The 23,281-nt window shown below is 39.9% G+C and overlaps 1 protein-coding gene across 1 annotated transcript; it reads left to right on the top strand.

Moving 5' to 3' along the window:
- The first annotated feature begins 1,160 nt into the window (after positions 1 to 1,160).
- Positions 1,161 to 22,427, top strand: BLOC1S6 (biogenesis of lysosomal organelles complex 1 subunit 6). Its single transcript, XM_055279004.2, has 5 exons — positions 1,161 to 2,431; positions 7,064 to 7,205; positions 15,909 to 15,996; positions 18,174 to 18,260; positions 19,129 to 22,427. The coding sequence occupies exons 1-5, from the start codon at positions 2,350 to 2,352 to the stop codon at positions 19,246 to 19,248; spliced, it is 519 nt and encodes a 172-aa protein (XP_055134979.1). The 5' UTR covers positions 1,161 to 2,349; the 3' UTR covers positions 19,249 to 22,427.
- Positions 22,428 to 23,281: the final 854 nt, after the last annotated feature.

Below are 23,281 nucleotides of genomic sequence, written 5' to 3'. Positions count from 1 at the left end.
TGGACCACCACGTCTGGCTAATTTTGTATTTTTGTTAGAGACGGGGGTTTCTCCATGTTGGTCAGGCTAGTCTTGAACTCCTGACCTCAGGTGATGCACCTGCCTTGGTCTCCCAAAGTGCTGGGGTTACAGGGGTGAGCCACTGCGCCTGGCAGAGATCAAGGTTTTATCATGCAGATGAAGCCTCAGGTAGAGCTCTTATCAGACCAAAAAAGGTGCTAGACTTGGTTAATTCTCTCCTGGGTAAGGGAAAACACCTGGAAAGGAACAGGGCTTTTTCTACAGACTGTAGGTTTTCCCCCACAAGATACAGCTTTGCAGGGCCATTTAAAAATATGTCAAAGGAATATATTTTGGGGTTAAATAATTCAATTTCTTTCAGGGCCTGCTATCTGTCGTGATGCTATACTAGAGTCAGGCTGGCTTGGTGTCAAAAATAAAGTTCCAGAAAAGCTAGAAAAAGTCTGTTCTGGCAGTCTTAAGATCTGTTTTCACGTGAATGCTGTTCAGCTGAGCCTGAATTCCAAAGGGAGGAGGGTATAATGAGGCATGTCCGACCCACCCCTGGACTAATCCCCCATCCCCACTTCCATCTAGATGATGGAAAAACTAGATTTTCAGGTTTACTTTGGAATGCCCTTGGCCAAGAGGTGGGGGGCAAGGGGTCCATCAGTCAGTTGTGGGGTTTATAATTTTATTTTTGGTTTACAAAAGGATAGAATATTTCAGGTTGAAGTATAAGCAAGAGCACTGCAGACATGAAAGGGCATAGTTTTAGGAGAATGATCACATGGAATAAAGAATGTCTTGAAGGGTACTACATTATTATTGGTGTTATAATGTTATCACAAACTTAAGACAGATTATTTCACAGTTCTGTTGGTCAGAAGTCCAACATTGATCGCACGAGGATAAAATCAAGGTGTCATCAGAGCATTAGAGAGGCTTCAGGGGAATGTTTCCTTATCAGTTCCAGCTTCTGGAGGTCACCCACAATGCTGGAGGCTCCCTTCATCTATATTCAAAGCCAACAATGTTGTATCTCTCTAATCATTCTTCATAGTTACTTGTCACTCTTGACTCTCTTTTGCAGTTTTGGAGGCCCTTATGATTACAATCAGCCCACTGGTACACTCCAGGATAATGTTTTTTTTTGAGATGGAGTCTCGCCCTGTCGCCCCGGCTGGAGTGCAGTGGAGCTGCTCAGCTCACTGCAACCTCTGACTCCCTGGTTAAAGCGATTCCAGGATAATCTATTTCAACACCAGATAATTAACAACCTTAATTCCCATTTCCTATGCAAGCTAACATATTCACAGCTTCTGGTGTTTAGGCTGTGGACATCTTTGAGGGGCTATTATTCTGCCTACCATAGGTAATAAGGAGGAGCTAATACTAAGAGGAAAAGAGGCCCAAAGAGGAAAGGGTGTGAACGCACTGATAAGGGCAATGGGGAGCCAGTGCAAGTTTCTGAGGCTTTCAAATTCTTATTTTTTTGAAATAAGCTTTGGTTGCAGCTGAGAAAACTGAACAGGCATAATTGGGGAGGCCACCATTACAGTTGAGATGAGAGGGTGTAAGCTAGAGATGGCAGAGCTAAATCGTTTTCTTTGGTCCAAAGCTGCCTATGCCTTTTTCTAAGTGTTTTCCAACAGAATTCATGAGATCATTCCGCAGGATCTCAGCTAGTGCAGTTTCTGATAACTTGGCCGAATTTGTTCAGTAGCTGCTGCAACGGAGGGCTTAAATCTTTCATCTACACTTAACAAGGGGAGCCCGGAAAAGTGGCAAAACCCTAGTTAGCTAGGCTGAGGCTCGCAGAGACCTAGGCATCTAATTTTTTAACGGTCCAAATTGCAGGGAAAGCGAGCACTCCCTGTTCTTAAAGTTTTCCCTCAACACGGAGACAACACTAAAAAGCTGTGCCTCGTGAGGGCTGAAAGTCCTGTTTTCTCCCTAGCTTCGGTGAACAAAGCCTGACGGCTCCCCCGCGTCCAACAAAGACAACGCTCTTCCGGTCTTCGTGACCCACCCCGTGAGCAGCCCAAACCCGCCACCGTCCTCCCCCAGCTCCCACCAATCGGATCGCAGGGACTCGAGCCCCGCAATGCTGAGTCCGCTGACACTGTGTCCGCGGCCAGACGACGATATCAGCGCGGGGTCACCACAACGCCATGGGGCAGAGCCAACTCTCGAGCGCGTGACCGAAGCCTGCAGTTTTTCGCCTCCGTCACTTCCGGGTGCGACAATCTCTTCTGTCCGGCCAGCCACTGGAGTCGTTAGGTGCCTCCTTCTTGCTTCTGACGAGCCACACGTTTGCCCCTTCCCTCTGTTCCCAGCTGGAGGGACATGAGTGTCCCTGGGCCGTCGTCTCCGGACGGGGCCCTGACACGGCCACCCTACTGCCTGGAGGCCGGGGAGCCGACGCCTGGTACGTACTGTCGGGTGGGAAGCGCGGCCCGGGCTGGGTGTGAGGGGCGGGGACCTGAGTGGGTAGGACTCCGGAGAAACCCTGGGGGAGTAAGCGGCTTTTAGCAGCTGCGGCCCCCGGTCTCTGCCCCGAGTGCAGCAATGGGGAACCTCGCCGGCCCCTCTGCCCAGCGCAATGGGCGGAAGTGAAGTCCCGAGGAGAAGCTTTGTATTGAGGTGCAATTGGAGGCGGTTGATGGTGAAGCCATTCTGAGTTTGTGTGTTGACTCCGGTACGTCATTGGTTATTTGTCATACGGCAGTGGTGGGGGATGGATTTACCAGAAAGTTGATCAGCTTATAATTCAGAGAGGTGACGTATCCTATAATATTGACCACACATGAAATGCTTGGTCAGCTTGGTGATATTACTTCATCCCTATTCCTGCAGCAGTCTTCTCGACCGAGGTCCAGGAGGGATTTAAGCTCTAATGCCCTAAGGCATCCATTGAATGGAATGAATTAACTTGCTGTGCACCCAAAATGGTGCTATTTATGTACCATCCTTGGGAGAACTGAGAAAATGGTCACTCAGAGCATTTTCTGTGTTCTGTGGTTCAGTTGAGGCCCTAGATGAGAAAGGCTGCAGGGCTCCTTGGATATGCTTTTTCTTTTACCTCCTGTTTCAGAAATGTAGGGGTTACCCCCAAATAGTGCTCTCAGCACTTTCCTGTTCATGCTTTTCCTCAAGGATCTCTTCACACTTTCATAAGTCCCTTCTATAAATATGACTTCCTTGTATGTATTTGAAACTTGGGCCCCTCTCTTAACTCTTGTTTGCTTCTCCATCTGCTAGCTGGATACTTTGACGTGGCTGTTTTGCACTAATCTCACGTAAGGCATGTACATAAATGAAAACATGTCTCATCCTGTTAATGGTGGTAGGTCACTCTTACTTGAAACTTTGAAATTGCTTTGGACTTTTTCCTGTCTCTCTCCTTCCACCTCTAGGGGATTCTCCTATACAATTCCATCTCCTTGTAATTTCACCCTTAAAACAGCCGTTGAAAGGCTAGTTCACCTCCAGTCTTACTCTTTCAACGCATCTGTCCCACTACTATCACACTACTGTCCCAAGATAAAGCTTCAGTCATGTCATTCCTGACCTCAGAAACTTTAAATAGCTCCTCGTTACTTATTAACAAAGGTCCAAACCATTAACTTGGCATTTGGAGGCCCTTACTGGCCTTCCACATGGTCTTAAAGCTCACTACTGCTATGTTGCATATGCCCCATGCCTCTCCGGAAGAATCCTTTACTGTATTCCAGCCTTTCCTCATGCTGCTTTCTTTATCCATATTGCATCCATTCCACTCCTGCCATAGATTTCTTCCCCATTTGGAAATAGTCCTCACAGATTGTTGGTGGGAGTGCAAATTGGTGCCAATTTCTTAGGAGGGCAGTTTGGCAATGTCTGTTTAAAAAATGCGTAAACTCCTTGTCCCAACAGTCTATTTCTAAGAATTTATCCTACAGAAAGTGACACAAATATGCAGATAAGCAAGGAAGCTCACTGCAGCATTGTTTGAAATAGCAAAAAGTGAAAATAACCTAAATAATCCATCTATGGGGGACTGGTTAAACAAACTATGGTAGAATTCTATTCTGTTAAAAATAATGTAGTAGATCCCTATATGTTGGTATGGAAAGATACCTAAGATACATGTTTTAAGACTTGCAGAATGGTATGAGAAATATTTCGTTTGTGATAAAAATAATATATGCATAGGTACGCAAAGACAATTTCTGGAAGGCTCTGTGAGAAACTCCAGAGTAGCTCATGCTGGAGTTAGAGGGTAGGAAAGAGTATTTTTACTTTTCAGTTTGTGCCTCCCTCTGTAGTGTTTTAAGTTTTTACAGTGAGTAACACTCAAATAGACAAAGAGAAATGAAAACTCCATGCATTCTTTGAGCCTTAGCTCAATGTCCACACTTCCTTTCGGAATTTTTCTTAGACTTCCCTAATGAAAGTCACTCTCCCCTGAATTTCCATAATATTTTCTGTTTCTCATTTTCTGTGATTCCTCACTTCTCATATTCTGTGATTCCTCGTATTGTGCCCTTCCAGGGAAGGGGACTTGGCTTATTTATTGTTGTAACCTCAGAACCTGGCACATAACATAGATGTTCAGCAAACCTTTCTTGTATGAATAGAGTAAGGACCCTCCCTTTCTTCTTCTTTACTCTCCCACAATAAAGCACCTTGAACTTAGTAATTAAATATATATAAAAACATGAGTGACTTCTTAACCATTGGAAGCAGAGGGTAAAAGAGAGAAAAACAAAACAAAACAAACAAACAAAAAATGAGTAACTGAGACTCATCTGATAATTAACCAGAACATTGGGGTGGGAGGAGGGTTTGTGAGTTAAAATGTGTGTATATATTGTTAAGTGAAGTGAATTAGTTCTTATTCCTTAAAGTTGAAATGCCCTTTTTTGGGGTGTTCCTATCATAAAACATTAAGAAAATTGTTTTCTATATTTATTAATATTTAAAGTTGCTGATCGCATTGTTAATTGTAATCAAGCCTTAAGCAATGGCATAATTGGTGGATATAATTTATTCACTTCCTATACAATTGGTACATTAATATCCCTAAGTGCTTCACTTTTCTCTGTCTTTCTCTCTATATATTTTTTTTCTTTTTTTGGTTTTTGTATTTTTATTTTATATGTGGAGTTCTTCAGTTTCTAGTTAGCTCTTACCTATTTGAATGTTGCCTTGCAACTTTGAGAAGTCCAAAGTTTGTTCATGTGTTTCTTAGGGTTAAAATAAAAATTATATAATTTTATTTTGATTTTCAAAAAGCTTACTTGGAATATGATAGCATGTTGTTTTCCTCAATCTTTCTTTTTTTTTTTTTTTTTTTTGAGGCAGAGTTGCTCTGTCGCCCAGGCTGGAGTGTAGTGGCACAATCTTGGCACGCTGCAGCCTCCACCTCCCAGGTTCAAGCAATTCTTGTGTCTTAGCCTCTCGAGTAGCTGAGCTTACAGACATACAACACTACGCCCGGGAAATTTTTGTATTTTTAGTAGAGATGGAGTTTCACCATGTTGGCCAGACTGGTCTCAAACTCCTGACCTCAAGTGATCTGCCCACCTCAGCCTCCCAGAGTGCTGGGATTACAGGCATGAGCCACTGTGCCAAGACTGTTTTTCTCAATTTTGCCAAAATTTAAATCTGTGGCACAAATTATACTTAGAAATGTGTCACAAGCAATGTGTTGTGATAACTATTCTATAGAGTGATCTAATTTGATGTTACTGATGGTTACGACTATAATTGAAGAGAGATGTTTCAGAGTTTAATATTAATCATAATTTTAGTGTATAATTTTAGTAAAGTGACCATCTTACTTTTTTTTCTCTGATTATAAATCAGTGATTCCATCTTACAAACCATTAAACCCTATTTAGAAATTGTATTTTTCTTGGCAGGAATGGTGATTGATAGTTATTCATCTTAGATGTTTTTGAATACCTGGCACAATGCTTACACTTTTATTATTCAAAGGAAAGTGATGAGGCATTGATCCCAGCATCAGGTCTAGATTTATACACAAGACAATGATTATACACTATTTTCTATGGTAAATTAAGTTGCTGAATCTTAAGAGAGAAGAAATTCTTAGAAAATCCCTCTTCTCCTCCCTTACAAGTAACACAACAACCCCCCTTTTACATGTAAATAACATATCAAACTATATGCAAAATCAATGTTGACCTATATTTTTGTTTCCATAGAATTGAAAACGTACTTTTTTTTAGGCATTGCATTTTTGTTTATATAATTTCTTCATGCTTTTGAAAGCAAGAATACTTTAGTTCAGTGACCATTACCCACATTTTGGCCTCAGGCTCCTTTATTTTATTTTTATTTTTATATTTATTTATTTTTTTGAGACAGGGTCTCGCTCCGCTGCCCAGGCTGGAGTGCAGTGGTGTGATCATAGCTCGCTGCAGCCATGAACTTCTGGGCTCAAGTTATCCTCCCACCTCAGCCTCCTGAATAGCTGGGACCACAGGTGTGTGCCACCCGTGCCCAGCCAGCCATTCTGGGCTCGAGCAATTCTCCCACCTTGGCTTCCCAAAGTGCTAGGATTACAGGTGTGAGCCACTGCCCCTGGCCCTCAGACTCCTTTGATAATCCAGTGAAAACTATAAGTCCTCTGCCCTGAAAAATATATAAAGATACAGAACTTGTTGTATGTTAATTTTCATTTATCATAGACTTTACCTTATAGTAGTAACTTAAAAACATTTTTTGAACATTCATAACTCATTTTTTAGAGGAAGCTCAGAGGTAAAAGTTTATAAAGAAAAGAAGGCTACCTGTGGTTGGGAGAGTGTGTATGCTCTCAACCCCATTTGTGGGCTCCTTTCTACCTGCCACTCCCCAACCTCCTTTTATTAGCTGTGTAAGTTTGAAAGGTTCCGGCTGGTCAGAGTGCAGTGGTGTTTACAACTAACTGTTCACAACCAGTTACAGATTTCTTTGTTCCTTCTCTAATCCCACTGCTTCAGTTGACCAGCCTAAAAAAATAAAATAAAATAAATAAAAGGTTCCTAAATTTGATTTTTGCTGGGGACAGGTTTAAGTGACACTTCTCCAGATGAAGGGTTGATAGAGGACTTGACCATAGAAGACAAGGCTGTGGAGCAGCTGGCAGAAGGATTGCTTTCTCACTATTTGCCAGATCTGCAGAGATCGAAACAAGCGCTGCAGGAACTCACGTAAGCTAATAAAAAACCAGATATACACTCATTTCCTCTGTGGTGGAGTTAGAATTTGTATAATTGTATACTGTGTTAAGACATCATATTTTTTAACGTGCAATTATAATTGAGTATGTCTATATCTTTATTGATAGCAGATGGGAATAGAGGAGTGCATAGTATTCTAAATGTAAAAAGTGAAATGAATACTCCTAGGGTGTTCCTTCTAGCTCTGTGCCAGAAACCTGGGACAAGTACTCCTAAATCTTACCTTGACTCTGTGATTAGGTTTGGCGTTTATTATTATTTTATGAAAGTATTGCCTACTGAGGATTGTTCAGGTGGATATACACCTGTTTCTGAGTGGAGTTGAAAAATTGCCTCCATAAAAGTCACGCTTGTTTTCAGTTGCTAGTTCAAATGAGTTGCCAGAGATCTGTAAGTATCTTTTCTGAGATGATCTGTTTCATTCCCAGTAGATAACTTTACTAGTAAGTGAAGATTGGAGGATATGTTAAGAAAACAGTTTAAGTTAGAACAGAACCCATAGAGTGGGATCAGTATACAAAAACATATACTCTGGCTTTATCAGCTCCCATCCACAGGCAACAGACTCAGCCTCTGCCTTCTCCTGGGTGGGGACCTCTCTGGATAGCCCAGGCTGGCCTGTCTGTTATTTCTTTCTGTGGTGGTCAGCTTTATACTGGGTACAAACTGCTGCTGCTCTGAGACCTACCCTTTGAAAACTTACTTAAGAGGCCTTTATTAGGGCAAAAGAAGAGGAATAATAATTGTGCTTATTTTATAATTATACGTAATGTTATAATCCTTAGTGTTAAGGTGCTAAATGCATATAAAAGTGGTACTGAGGCTGGGTGCGGTGGCTTACACCTGTAATCCCAGCACTTTGGGAGGCTGAGGCTGGCGGATCACTTGAGGTGGGGAGTTTGAGACCACCCTGGCGAAACCCTGTCTCTACTAAAAATACAAAAAATTAGCTGGGCGTGGTGGTGTGCACCTGTAGCCCCAGCTACTTGGGAGGCTGAGGCAGGAGAATCGCTTGAACCCAGGGGGCTGTTTGTGGTGAGTTGAGATCTGCGCCACTGTACTCCAGCCCAGGTGACAGAGCGAGACTCTGTCTCCGAAAAAAAAAAAAAAAAGTGGTACTGAGTTATTCTAAGACTACATGTATACTACTATAGTTAGGGAGTTGGCAACCTTCTCAGTTTTGTGCTAATCCCAAACAAGATTTTTTTTTATCCCTAGTGCGTGATATACCTTAGATTTTGATGCCAGTCAATCCTTGTTGTATGAGGTGTGATAGACTGAAGGAAGGTAAGAAACTCTGCAAGCAAACATATCTGAAAAATACTTGCAGGAAGCTGGGAATCAAGTTTTAATTGCAGAGTTTAATTGATGATGATATTGTCTAAAATTTAGTGTTTTGAATAGCCCCTACTTATCTTCCTAGGCACCCAGACAACAATGATTATTTTGACGATGATAGTAAAATTAGCTACTGTTTGTTATTGTATGTACTATATGCCCAACACTTTAACATATCTCAGTTACTCCTGACACCAACTTTATGAAGTATCTAGTATTATCCTCATTTACAATTGAGGAAACTGAGGCTCAGAGAAGTCAAGTAATTTGAAAAAGATTACACAGGTAGTAGTAGAATTAACTATTGAATATGATGCATTAGTAGTTAATATGCTTCTTGACTGTTAAGGAAAGGTAAACAAATTTCAGAGAAAGGAAAAGAGAGTATTTCCTCCTCTTTTCCCCATCTCTCCACAAATTTCACTATTAATAAAGATATAGGGGAAAGAGTACTGGACTGAGAGGCACCTGGATTCTAGTCCTGGCTCTGCCATCAAACCTTTGGTAAAGCCTCTTCACCATTATAGAAACAGGTCCACAGAGAAGTAAAGGAGAAGGTAGTGGTAGGTAGGGATTAAGTTTATTTTGTAGCTAACAATGAGTAAGGAAGACCAAGAAAAAAATTTAGCTTTATATATAAGAAAGGTTATAAATATTCATTTATATGTATTTATCATTTTAAGAACATTGGAAACTGAAAAAACAAGGTTCTGGGATCCAGGCCCCTAAAGTAGCCACAGAGGTGCAGTTGTCAGTGGCCTCCATGGAGCTCCCTTCGAGATAATTCACACTTGGAACTTGTAAGGAAGTAGCTTTTCTCTCAGATAATCATTCCTCAGACACTGCATTAAGGCTTCACAAACATTGTCAGCATATTTACTCTAAATTATACAAAGCTTCAAGGAAATGAAGTTGAGTCATCTTTTCTGCCCCACTGTATTCTCTGGCACTTTCTCCTTTTTTTTTGCGACTGAGTCTCATTCTGTCACCCAGGTTGGAGGGCAGTGGTGGGAGCTCAGCTCACTGCAACCTCCACCTCCTGGGTTCAAGAGATTCTCCTGCCTCAGCCTCCCAAGTAGATGGGATTACAAGCTCGCACCACTCCTCCCAGCTATTTTTTTTTGTATTTTTAGTAAAGACGGGTTTCACCATGTTGGCCAGGCTGGTTTTGAACTCCTGACCTCAAGTGATCTGCCCACCTTGGCCTCCCAAAAGTTCTAGGATTACAGGTGTGAGCCACTGTGCCCAGCCGCATTCTCTGGAACCTTCTTTGAGAGTGGCCAGACTTACAGGTCAGGAAAGCACTATAATTAAAATTACAGTTGTATTATAAAGGGTACAGATCAGGATGGGCCAATGCAGAGACACACAGGGTAGTGCCTGGGAGGTTCCTGAACACAAAACTTTTGTTTCCTCTCCCAGTGAGAGGAAACCCCCGCTGCCGGCATATCAGTGTGTTCAGCAGCTTGGTGTTCGAGGCTGCAGTGAACCATGGTCATGCCACTGTGCCCTAGCCTGGGTGACAGAGTGACCCAAGCTCTATCTCAACAACAAAATTTTAGTCTTTTAATCTATGTACTTGGAATGTCTCTATTATTTAGATGTTCTTTCTTTGTTATTTTTCATTAGCCTCCCATCTTGAAGCTCTAGGGGCCCATCATGAGTCACTTTATTAGGGTAAACTCAGGTGTGATCCAAGGAGCTCATGGATAACAAAGACACTTCTGTCCCTTGGAAAATTCCAAGGATTTTAGAAGCTCTGTGCCAGAAACCTGGGACAAAGATCAGACAAATTCTTTGTTAGATAACAGGTGTCTGTTCAGATCTTTTGCTCATTTTAAAATTGGATTGTTTTTCTTATTGTTGAGTTTTAAGAGTTCTTTGTATATTTTTGATATGAGTCCTTTATATGTTTTGCAAATATTTTCTCCAAGACTGTGGTTTGTCTTATTACTCTCTTTACAGTGTCTTTTGCAGAGCAGGAGTTTTTAATTTTAATAAATTTATTTAATAAATAAGAAAAAATAGAATCAGTTTTTTCTTTTATGAATTGTGCTTTTGGTAATATATCTAAAAACTCATCACCAAACCGAGGTCACCTAGATTTTCTCCTGTGTTTTCTTCTAGAAGTTCTAATTTTGCATTTTACATTTAGACCTATGATTTATTTTGAGTTAATTTTTTTGTTTGTTTGTTTTGAGATGGAGTTTCACTCTTGTTGCCCAGGCTGTAGTGCAATGGCACGATCTCGGCTCACCACAACGTCTGCCTCCTGGGTTCAAGCGATTCTCCTGCCCCAGCCTCCTGAGTAGCTGGGATTACAGGCACGCACCACCACGCCTGTCTAATTTTTGTACTTTTAGTAGAGACGGGGTTTCTCCATGTTGTTCAGGCTGGTCTTGGACCTCAGGTGATCCGCCTGCCTTGGCCTCCCAAAGTGCTGGGATTCCAGGTGTGAGCCACCGCGCCTGGCCTATTCTGAGTTAATTTTTATGGAGGCTTGTAAGGTCTGTGTCTATTAATAGATGCATTTCTTTGCGCATGGATATGCAGTTGCTTCAGCACCATTTATTGTTGTTGTTGTTGTTGTTTGAGACAGGGTCTCACTCTGTTGCCTAGGCTGGAGTGCAGTGGCACAGCCTTAGCTCACTGCAGCCTCCATTTTCTGGGCTCAAGTGATCCTTCCATCTCAGCCTCCCAAGTAGCTGGGACCACAGGCGCACACCACCACACCTGGTTGATTTTTGTATTTTTTGTAGAGGTGGGGTTTCACCATATTGCCCTGGCTGGTCTTGAATTCCTAGGCTCAAGTGATCCTCCTGCCTTGGCCTCCTGGAGTGCTGGGATTACCGGTGTGAGCCACTGTACCTGGCCACCATTTGTTGAAAAAACTATCCTTTCTCCACTGCATTACCTTTGTACCTTTGTCAAAGAGAAGTTTATTGTTTTTGTATAGGTTTATTTAAGGGTTTTCTATTCTGCTCCATTGATCAGTATGTCTGTTCTTTTGCCAGTACCATGCTGTCTTGATTTCTGTAGCTTTTTGTTGTTGTTGTTGTTGTTTGTTTTTTTTTTGAGACAGGGTCTCACTCTTGCCCAGGCTGGAATGCAGTGGCACGATCTCAGCTCACTGCAACCTCTGCCTCTCAGGTTTAAATGATTCTTGCACCTCAGCTTCCCAAGTAGCTGGGATTATAGGTGCGCACCACCATGCCCAGCTAATTTTTGTATTTTTTGTAGAGATGGGGTTTCACCATGTTGGCCAGGCTGATCTTGAACTCCTGACCTCAGGTGATCCCCCACCTCAGGCTCCCAAAGTGCTGGGATTACAGGAGTGAGTCACTGTGCCTGGCCAGATTTCTGTAGCTTTATTATAAGTATTGAAATTGGGTGCTGTGAATCTTCCAGTTTTGTTCTTCAATATTGTATTGGCTCTTCTATGTCTTTGCCTTTCCGTATGAACTTTAAAACAGTTTGTTGATATCTATACAATAACTTGCTGGGATTTTGATTGGGATTGCATTGAATCCTTAGATCAAGTTGGGAATAATTTGCATCTTAAAAAATATTGAAGGGCTGGGTGTGGTGGTTGATGCTGGTGATCCAAGCACTTTGGGAGCCTGGGGCAGAAGGATCCCTTGAGGCCAGGAATTGGAGACCAGCCTGGGTAATGTAATGAAACCCTGTCTCTACAAAAAAATTTAAAAAGTCAGCCTGGCATGGTGGTGTGCACCTGTAGTCATAGCTACTTGGGAGGCTGAGGCAGAGGATCCCTTAAACCAGGAGTTTGAGGCTGCAGTGAACTATGATCATGCCACTGCAGTCCAGCTTGGGTGACAGAGTGAGACACTATCTGAACAACAACAGTTGAATCTTTTAATCTATATACTTGGAGTGTCTCTCTATTATTTAGATTTTCTTTGATATTTTTCATTAGAGTTTTATACTTTTTGCATATAGATCCTGTACATATTTTGTTATATTTGTGCCACAGTATTTCAATGGGGATGGGGAGCTACTATAAATGGTATTGTTTTTTAAATTTCAAATTCATTGCTGGTACATAGGAAAGAAATTGACTTCTGTATATTAACCTTGTATCCTGAAATCTTACTATACTTGCCTATTAGTTTCAGGAGGTTTCTTGTTGAATCTTTGGGAATTTCCACATAGGAAATCATATGGGAACAAAGACAGTATTATTTCTTTCTTCTCAATTTGTATACCTTTTATTTCTTTTTCTTGTCTTACTGTATTAGCTTGGACTTAAAGTATGATGTTGAATAGGAGTTGTGAGAGGGGACACAGCTTGTTCTAGTTTTAGGAGAAAATTATGTAGTTTCTCACCCTAAATGTTAGCTGCAGGTTTTTCAAGGTATTCCTTATTAAGTTGAGGGAGATCCTCTCTCTTCTTAGTTTGTTGATGGTTTATAGTCATGAATAGATGCTGGATTTTGTCAAATGCTTTTTCTACATCAATTGATAGGACCATATAATTTTTCTTCTTTAGCCTGTTGATGTGGTAGATTACATTGATTGAATTTTTGAATATTGAACCAGCTTTGCGTATTTGGAAGAAATTTTACTTGGTTGTGGTAATTCTTTTTACACATTGTTGGATTCAATTTGCTAATATTTTGTTGAGTTTTATATCGATGTTCATGAGATATACTGGTCTATAGTTTTTCTTTCTTGTAATATCTTTATCTGGTTTGGCTTTAGGGTAATGCTAGCCTCATAGAATGAGGTGGGAGGTGCTCCTTTTGCTTCTGCAGTTGTTGCCCTTTATCCAAAGGAGGATATGTTCCAAGACCCCTAGTGGATACAATATTTTAAGTGATTTTGTGTGTGAAACAAAGTTTTGACTGTGACTCATCACATGAGGTCAGGTGGGTCATTCATTGTCCAAACGTTTCAGGTTTTACAACACTTTTGGATTTTCAGATTATGGATGTCAACCTTTATACACTATGTTTTTTCCTATACTTACATACCTATGATAAAGTTTATAAGTTAGGCATAATAAGAGATTAACAACAATAACTAATAATAAAATAGAGCAGTTATACTATAATAAAAGTTAAGCGAATGTGGTCTCTCAAAATATCTTATTGTGCTGTGCTCACCGTTCTTGTGGTGATATGAGATGATATAGTACAGCTGCAGTTGACTGCAGGTGCCTCAAACTGAAGAAAGCAAAACTGCAGATAAAGGACTGATGTATTTTCTGGAAGAGACTGTGGGGAATTGGTATCATTTCTTCCTTAAATGTTTGGTAAAAATTACCAGTGTAGCCGTTTGGTCCCGGTACCGTCTTTTCTGGAAGGTTATTACTTACTGATTCAATTTGTCTAATAAATACAGGCCTACATAAACTTTCTGTTTCTCCTTGTATAAGTTTTGGTAGTTTGTATCTTTCAAAGAATTGGTCCATTCCATCCACATTATCAAATTTATGAGCACTGAATTGTTGAAAGTATTCATTTATTATCCTTTTAATGTCATGGGATCAGTGGTGATTACTGCTCTTTCATGAATAATACTAATACTTTGGGTTTTCTTTTTCTTGATTGGTCTCACTAGAGGTTTATCAATTTTATTGATCTTTTAAAGAACCACCTTTTGTCTCATTGATTTTTTTTGTTTTCCCCCTTCTATTGTGTTCTAGTTCTAACAGCCTATTTTTGCTGTCCTGCTTATCTTGGGTGGTTGACTTGCTGTGTTTTCCTCTCATCCATTCTGTATTTCACTTTCTGTGATCTCTAGTCCAAGCTGGAGGGACAAAGTTATTTATTTATTTATTTATTTATTTATTTTTGTAGAGACGGGGTCTCACCCTGTCACATAGGCTGTAGTACAGTGGTGTGATTATAACTCACTGCAGCTTCTAACTCCTGGGCTCAAGCAATCCTTCTGCCTCAGCCCCCCAAGTAGCTGGGACCGCAGGTGTGTGCCACCACACCCAGCTCTTTTTTTTGTTTTTTTTTGTTTTGTTTTTGTAGAGGGTCTTGCTTTGTTGTCCACGCTGGTCTCGAATTCCTGGCTTCAAGCAATCCTCCTTCCTTGGCCTCCCAAAGTGCTGGGATTATAGGCATGAACCACTGTGCCCAGCCAGGAGACGAATTTATGATCTGTAGGGTATGCCAGACTCAGTGCTGGATAGTAGAGATGTTGTAATTGCCCTCAGCCTCTTCATTGCTATTCTTTTTTTTAATCATTATTCTCTAGATAGCACAGTTTTACAAGCAAATCACATCATATTTTTTCTTTGCAGCATTCTTTAAAATATTCAGGTAGGAAGGCCGGGCGCGGTGGCTCACGCCTGTAATCCCAGCACTTTGGGAGGCTAAGGCGGGCGGATCACGAGGTCAGGAGATCGAGACCACCCTGGCTAACATGGTGAAACCCCGTCTCTACTAAAAATACAAAAAATCAGCCGGGCGTGGTGGCGGGCGCCTGTAGTCCCAGCTACTCGGGAGGCTGAGGCAGGAGAATGGCGTGAACCCCGGGGGGCGGAGCTTGCAGTGAGCCGAGATCGCGCCACTGCACTCCAGCCTGGGCGACAGAGCGAGACTCCGTCTCAAAAAAAAAAAAAAAAAAAAAAAAAAATATTCAGGTAGGTGACCCTTTTAATGTCACTTATTGCTGTGATCCTAACATTGATTGATGTGGAAAGAAATATCAAGGAAGTTGGCTTCTCTTCCTCAATGAGTTTTGAATCAGAATTGTAATGAGAAACATTAGAAATTATCTGGTCTGACCTTCTCACTTTGTAAATGGGGAGATTTAGGCCAGAGAAATAAACTGAATTTCTAAGATCATATAACTAACTGGCTGTTGGCTGGGGAAAGCTATGATTTCCAGTCCTATACTTTTTTCATCTTGCTGCTTAATTATTCTTTTTGACTTACTATCCCTTGATACTGCATCTTTCTCAACTGTAATCTGAAAAACCATTGTTCCTCATTTCCTTTATGGGAATGTTGCAATTTTAAGATATATAAAACATTGAACTTCTTGGGCAAAATACTATAAACAACTTCTTTTTCAGAATAATACAGAGTTGTTAAAAGTAACAAGTAATAAAATACTTTTAAATGATTGGATTATTTTAGTTATTAGAAATTGAAGCAAGAATAAAAGATACATTTAGTTATCAGAATGTGGCTTTAGGATATTATTTTGAAAAATCTTATTCTATATTAAATAAACCTTAGAGAGTTAATACATTTCCTACTTAATTTCTGTTACCATTAACCAAGATGAATATGATTCCTTTTAATGGCCCGATACTTTAAATATGTAGTTTGTCTTGGCTGTGTGTTTTTGTTTCAGACAGAACCAAGTTGTATTGTTAGACACACTGGAACAAGAGATTTCAAAATTTAAAGAATGTCATTCTATGTTGGATATTAATGCTTTGGTAAGTATGATTTAGTTGATGTAATTTAATGACATCTTAGCAATAGCTAGATTTTAAGTTTAGAATTTGTCTTTTTAACAAGAAACCTTGATTGAACTTCTATTGTGTTGAATTGTTATCTTTCAAATGTTGAATTTGTAGTAGGAAATTGAACTTATTTGTGCATTTGGAATAGATCTGCTTGTAACTGAAGACTTAGAAAAGAGAACTGAGACTTGGCACAGTGGCTCATACCTGTAATCCCAGCACTTTGGGAGGCTGAGGCAGGGGGATTGCTCGAGCCCAGCAGTTCAAGACCAGCCTGAGCTACATAGTGAGAACCCATCTCTACAAAAAGTAATTTAAAAAAATAGCCGGGCGTGGTGGCACATGCCTGTAGTCCCAGCTATTCCAGAAGCTGAGGTGGAAGGATTGCTTGAGCCCAGGAGGTCGAGGCCACAAGTGAGCTGTGATTGCGCCACTGTACTCCAGCCTGGGTGACAAAGGGAGACCCTGTCTCAAAAAAAAAAAAAAAAGCGAACTGGAAGTAAAGAACCTTTAGGGTACCATTATTTTTTTCTTTAAAGAAAGTGCATTTCTCTTTACCAATTACATGGTTTCTTAAATTAGCATTTTATTTAATTATATGGCATATTCATAATGCTATAATAAATTAATGCCGTAGGCTGAAGTGGACACTTTGAGAATGATCAATTATATCTTTCAATATAAATAGTTGAACAGTTGAATTTCATCAGAAGTTCTATAGCTTTTTGATGAGAGGAAGTGATACTCTGTATTATAAGAAACAAGGAATTAACCAAAAAAGGAACTTGTTGCTACCTTTATTTTCTGATGAACATTAAAAATAGTTTTGTTTGTGGGCAGGGCACGGTGACTTATGACTGTAATCCCAGCACTTTGGGAGGCTGAGGTAGAAGGATTGCTTGAGGCCTGAAGTTTAAGACCAACCTGGCCATTGTAGCAAGACCTCATCTCTATTAAGAAGAAAAGAAGCTGGGTTTACATGACTGTAGCCATTCATGCATACCTCAAAAAATGGACTTTTCTTTGGACAAAGATGGTTTACTAATGTTTTCCATTTATAACAATTAAAAACAAAGTTCATATTCTCTGGCATTAGAGGCCTGTGGAAGTAAATACAGAGTCATCTGCCTGGTAGTTCCTGGTTTCTTGTGAGGGAGGTGGGCAAGGCTACACTGACCTACTTTTGTGTTCCCCACTGAAATCCTGTTGCAACAGAAGGAATATCTGTTGAATGAATAAATGTTGAATGAATTAACCAAGCAGATGTAATACTGTTGCTTTAGTCTGAAGGGGCAGGATGGAGTCTTCCTCTTCTTTCTTCTCTTAGTCAAGAGTAGTTTTTATTATCATCTGGGAACTGAAAACTGGAAGGCCCAGGATATGTAAAAAGGGACTGTAACTTCTGAGCTAATCAGACAATGACTTCACTTGCAGCTACATTAAGGCTGTGAATCTCTCTACTGACATTTCTTTCATTTCTTCTCTTTCTGTAACCTTGTCTGAAAATAGGGTGCTTTTCTCCTTCTCTCTGACATCTCTAGGCTTGCATCATCCTCCCATCTTCTCCTGGCATAACACTTCATTTTAGATTATGCAGGTTGGCTGAGTTGTAAAGTCTGTACTTACGACTCCTCAAGAAGGAAAGTGTCCTCACAGAGATCATTCTGCTTAGTCTGACTAAAAGAGCCCAAGGAATGGGATTAAACTTGTCCACAGTTCTCTCTGTCCAGGGCTCTGTGGCCACAGCTTGGGTTTTCCTTATGGGCAGACACTTCACTTAAACTGTTTCATGTGTTCTGGCTCAATCTCTCTTGTAAAGGCAGAGAGAATGTTTTACTTTTCTTAAATGAAACTGATAGCATTATTAGTCTTATCTGAAATTTTAGAATTATATTTTTTAAAGCAAAATATTGTCTGTGCCCATCTTAATATAAATGTCTGTTTTATGTTTAGTAACACTTTTGTCAATCTGAACTAAATCAAAAACAATATAGGAAATCTTTATTTTGGAATTAAAATGTGAAGATAAGGCTGTAAAAATTTTGACCAATTTAGGAAGCACAAACTGTCATTTATGTATTACCTTATTTATTCATTTTGATATTTTAGTCTATTTTAACTTGACTTTTCATTTATTTTTCCATGTTAAGTTTGCTGAGGCTAAACACTATCATGCCAAGTTGGTGAATATAAGAAAAGAGATGCTGATGCTTCATGAAAAAACATCAAAGTTAAAAGTGAGTTGAAAATTCTTTCACATTCTTTACAAAAGTAGAGGTTTTTTGTTTTTGTTTTTGTTTTTTCAGTATTCTTTTTTTTTTGAGGCGGAGTTTTGCTCTTGCCACCCAGGCTGGAGTGCATTGGTGCAATCTCGGCTCACTGCAACCTCTGCCTCCCGGGTTGAAGCGATTCTTCTGCCTCAGCTCCCCAGGTAGCTGGGATTACAGGTGCCCACCACCACGCCCACCTAATTTTTGTATTTTTAATAGAGACAGGGTTTTACCATGTTGGCCAGGCTGGTCTCAAACTCCTGACCTCAGGTGATACGCCCGCCTTGGCCTCCCAAAGAGTTGAGATTACAGGCGTGAGCCACTGTGCCCGGCCAGTATTCATATTTTGGCTTTTATACCCTCATATACAATAGCATAATTAATTCATGGTACACTGTTTTGTTTTTAAAAATGTCATTGTTTAAGAAATATTAGAGACAAGGTCTCACTACGTTTCCGAGGCTGGTCTTAAACGCCTGAGCTCAAGCAGCCCTCTGGCCTCGACCTCCCTAAGTGCTAGGATTACAGACATGAGCCACCGTGTGCAGCCTTAAAAATGTCATTTTTTTTTCAACTGCACTCTGAGCATTTTTACTAATAGCTGGGCTGATAGGCTTAGATTATCTGGATATGGACTACAGTTCTCATTTAATAACAGTTTGGAGCAACAAATTTTGAATCAAAGGGACCTTAAATTATCCCAAATTTAAATGTCCAAGATGAAGTTTATTAGTGTGAATGAATTACCTCAAAGCAGAGCACTGTTTTTTTCAAATTAGGCTAAACCTTAACCCCTGATTACTCTCTTCGTTTTTAAATTTTTTTTTTCACGCAGAAAAGAGCACTTAAACTGCAGCAGAAGAGGCAAAAAGAAGAGTTGGAAAGGGAGCAGCAACGAGAGAAGGAGTTTGAAAGAGAAAAGCAGTTAACTGCCAGACCAGCCAAAAGGACGTGAAAAGTTGTGTTTGTGTGTTTCCTTTTCCTGTCCCATATTTGGGTTATGATGACTCAAGTGTAGACTGAAGTTGAGGTGGTGCCTTACGCCATTATGTCGTATGTTGAAATCCTTATTCCGGTGTTACTGTGTCTCCATGCCTTTTTTCCAAGTAGCAGACGTCATGTTGCTTGGTTTTTGATATTTATATGTAAGTTTTTCAAATTTTGTTTAATTTTAAAATTTATTATTTTGATCTTGAATTATTTATAAACTGGAAAGTGGTTTGATTATTGTGAGTCAAAACTCTAATTGGTTAAAAATTAGTGTGAATTTTTTAGCTTCTTAATGAATACAGATTTAAAACTCTCCAGTTCTTATTTTATGAAATGACTTGCCTTTCTGATAATACAATGCTGATTTTTTAGTAATTGCCTTTTCATTACTTTGTTAAGAAGAAATGCCAGCTGTTTAATCACACCTACCCCTGGAAAAGAGGTAAGCCTTTTGAACAGTTGAATTTCATCAGAAGCTCTATAGCTTTTTGGTGAGAGGAAGTGATACTCTTTATTATAAGAAACAAGGAATTAACAAAAATAAGGAACTTGTTGCTACCTTTCTTTTCTGTTGAACATTAAAAATAGTTTGGTTTGTGGACTGGCCATGGTGGCTTATGGAAAAGAGCCTTTGTGAAGAACATAATGGAAAAGTGCATGCACGGGAAATAACAGCACTTTAGGTGTAGTTCAGGTGAGCAAGATGCCAGATAGATTCTACTAACCATATACTCTCTCTGCTTCTTAGCGTCGTTGTCACTGCTTCTGTGGCTTTTGGGTTCACAGTAGATTATATATATTCCTAAAGCTTGGTGGAGGTGGCGGAGCTATCACACACTCAAATGAGCTTGTATATTTATAATACAATGTAGTATTATAGTAACAGTTATCATACACTGAGATATAGTTTCTGTGCTTGTAAAAAATTCTTGAAGTGAGGCTGGGCGCAGTGGCTCATGCCTGTAATCCCAACACTTTGGGAGGCTGAGGCAGGCGGATCACATGGTCAAAAGATTGAGACCATCCTGGCCAACATGGTGAAACCCCATCTCTACTAGAAATACAAAAATTAGCTGGGTGTGGTGGCGTGCGCCTGTAGTCCCAGCTACTTGGGAGGCTGAGGCAGGAGAATCGCTTGAACCCGGGAGGCAGAGGTTGCAGTGAGCCAAGATTGTGCCACTGCACTCCAGCCTTGGTGACAGAGCAAGACTCTGTCTCAAAAAAAAAAAAAAAGAAAAGAAAATTTCTTGAAGTGGAATGATGTACACCAACTACCCACTTTATAGATAATTACAGGGATGGTGAAGAATTAGTAAATAGCTTCACAAAAGAGGCAGCATGATACCTTTAGTGTTTTCTAGAATTTTTTTCTGGATATTATATGTAAGAATTTATTGTTTGAGGGAAATATGAGGTTTCATTGTTTAAAATCAAGAGTGTATTGTTTACTGTTTTACAGTATTATTTAATATCCAACTGGTCTCCAATCTCCATTACATAGGGACTGTACAGAGCCTGTGAAGATGTATCAATGGTATCTTTTATAATCCACAGTACATTTTTGGTAAGATGGAATCACTACCTCTGATCACATATCAGGCTAACAATGGAGAAAGCATTAGGTTTAAGTTGAAGCTAAGAACTGGTTTGTTTAAAGGTTTAAATTGTTGGAAAGAGCATTTGCCTTCTTTAATGAATGATGGTGTCACAATTCAGTTGACTTTGACCTAATATTTAAGAATATAAATATATTTTATTTGAAAGGCTGAGTGTTGCCCTCAAACACTTGCTAAAACTGCCTAGGGCAGGATTCATTAGGGCTTGCAGACAATGTCACCTAAATTGCTGAATGTACTCATCATAATATGATATCTGACAAAGGTAGTACAGTGTTTCTGAGTCATTTGGGACCAACTGCAGTGGTTGTTTAAAATGCTGGTTCCTGCACACAATTCTCTATTTACTGAAGCACATCTGTTTTGTTTGTTTGTTTTGCTTTGCTTTTTGTTTTTAAAGTTTCGCCAGTGATTCCAGTGCACCTGAAAAGTTGAGAACCACAGGCTTAGTGGTAGGCTGGGGTTTCCCACACTAGGCTGCATAGTATTATCACCTGGGAACGTTAAAAAAAATGCAGACATTCTCGATTCTTAGTGTAGTTATGATGTGGATCCCATGTATTTTTTAAAAAGCTCTCCAGATAATTTTGATGTCACGAGTCACTAGTATAGATTATCTACCTAGTGAGTTGTATTATAAGCAATGAAATACTTTAAAAGCTACCCAGTAACTCTTGGGATTAATAAATTCTGAGCTGCTGCTTTTGATATATAGTCAGACTTAAGACTGAATCCCAGTAGACAGGCAATAGATACAGAATTCTGGTTAGTTAATTGAACTTTTGTGACCTGTTTAAAAACAAATCAAATTTATTGAACAAATGACAAGGCACAAATACTTTCAGAATTGTATTTCAGTTTTGAAGATTTAAAAAAATGTGAAAATAAATATATATTACTATCCTCTATTTTAAAGTCAATTGTAAACCAGAAGTACTGTTTCTTTGGTGATTAAAATCCAAACCTTTAGCTGTATTTCAGTAACAAAAACATACCTTACTAGACTGTGATGACTCACACCTGTAATCCCAGTGCTTTGGGAGGCTGAGGTGGGAAGATTCTTTGAGTCCAGGAGTTCAAGGCTGCAGTGAATTCTGATCGCACCACTAAACTCCAGCCCATATGACAGAATGAGACCCTGTTTCTAAAAACAAGACAAACAAACAAACAACGTATCTTACTGACTAAACTGGAATGGAACTTTTATAATTAGTGTTATATTTTTCTGCAAAATAGTGAATTGGTACTTGGGAGACTTCTGTTTTTTGTTGAAAAAAATTGCCTTTGTTTTGAAATTATATCACTTGTGTTCTGAACTAAAATGATGGGAGTTCATTTTGTATTTACTTTGCAGTAAGTATCATGTAAATATGCAAATGTTGAATGTCATATAGATTGTGTCCTCATTGAGTTTTTGGGTGATACAGTTTATAAATATAACAATTATACACCCTCATACATTCATCTGATTTTGAGCTTGTAAGATGAGAACTGCTTTTTACACATTTAATAAAAAAAGGTCTCTGAATTATCTGATGTCGTTTATCAAGCATCCTCCTGTGCATAGCACTATATACTCCCCTTCATGTACATTATTTCAAACATTCTACTCTTTTCTGTTCTCACCTGTTATCTTTCTCTTAATGTTCTCCATCTATTGTGTCACAAAATTATAGGTCCACTCATGAAATTTCTTTTAGAAAGGTGATAGAAAGGCCAGGCACGGTGGCTCATGCCTGTAATCCCAGCACTTTGGAAGGCCAAGGCAAGTGGATCACTTGAGGCCAGGAGTTCGAGACCAGCCCGGCCAACATGGCAAAACGCTCTCTACAAAATATACAAAAATTAGGCGGTATTGTGGTGCATGCCTGTAATCCCAGCTACTACTCAGGAGGCTGAGGCAGGAGAATCACTTGAACTGGGAGGCAGAGGTTGCAGTGAGCCGAGGTCGCACCACTGCACTCCAGCCTGGGTGACAGAGTGAGACCCTGTCTCAAAAAAAAAAAAAAAAAGGGATAGAAGCTGGGCGTGGTGGCTCATGCCTGTAATCCTAACACTTTGGGAGGCTGAGGCGGTTGGATCACTTGAGCCAGGAGCTCGAGACCAGCCTGCAGCCTGGCCAACATGGTGAAACCCTGTCTCTACTAAAAATACAAAAATCAGCAGGGTGTAGTGGTGTGCTTGCACTCCAGCCTGGGCGACAGAGCGAGAGCGAGACTCCATCTCAAAAATAAATAAATAAATAAACAAATAAATATGATAGTGTGAAAAGATTCTAGTCAAAATAAACCAATTTCATAAAGTTTTTCACTTTTCTTTGAGAACAAAAATAATACCTACTATTAGTAGTTTGGTAGAAAGTGCTTCAAAAGGATCCCTGCA

Source organism: Symphalangus syndactylus, chromosome 5 (assembly GCF_028878055.3).
Source record: "Symphalangus syndactylus isolate Jambi chromosome 5, NHGRI_mSymSyn1-v2.1_pri, whole genome shotgun sequence".
Lineage (NCBI taxonomy): Eukaryota > Metazoa > Chordata > Mammalia > Primates > Hylobatidae > Symphalangus > Symphalangus syndactylus.
This window is presented reverse-complemented; position numbering and strand designations above follow the sequence as displayed.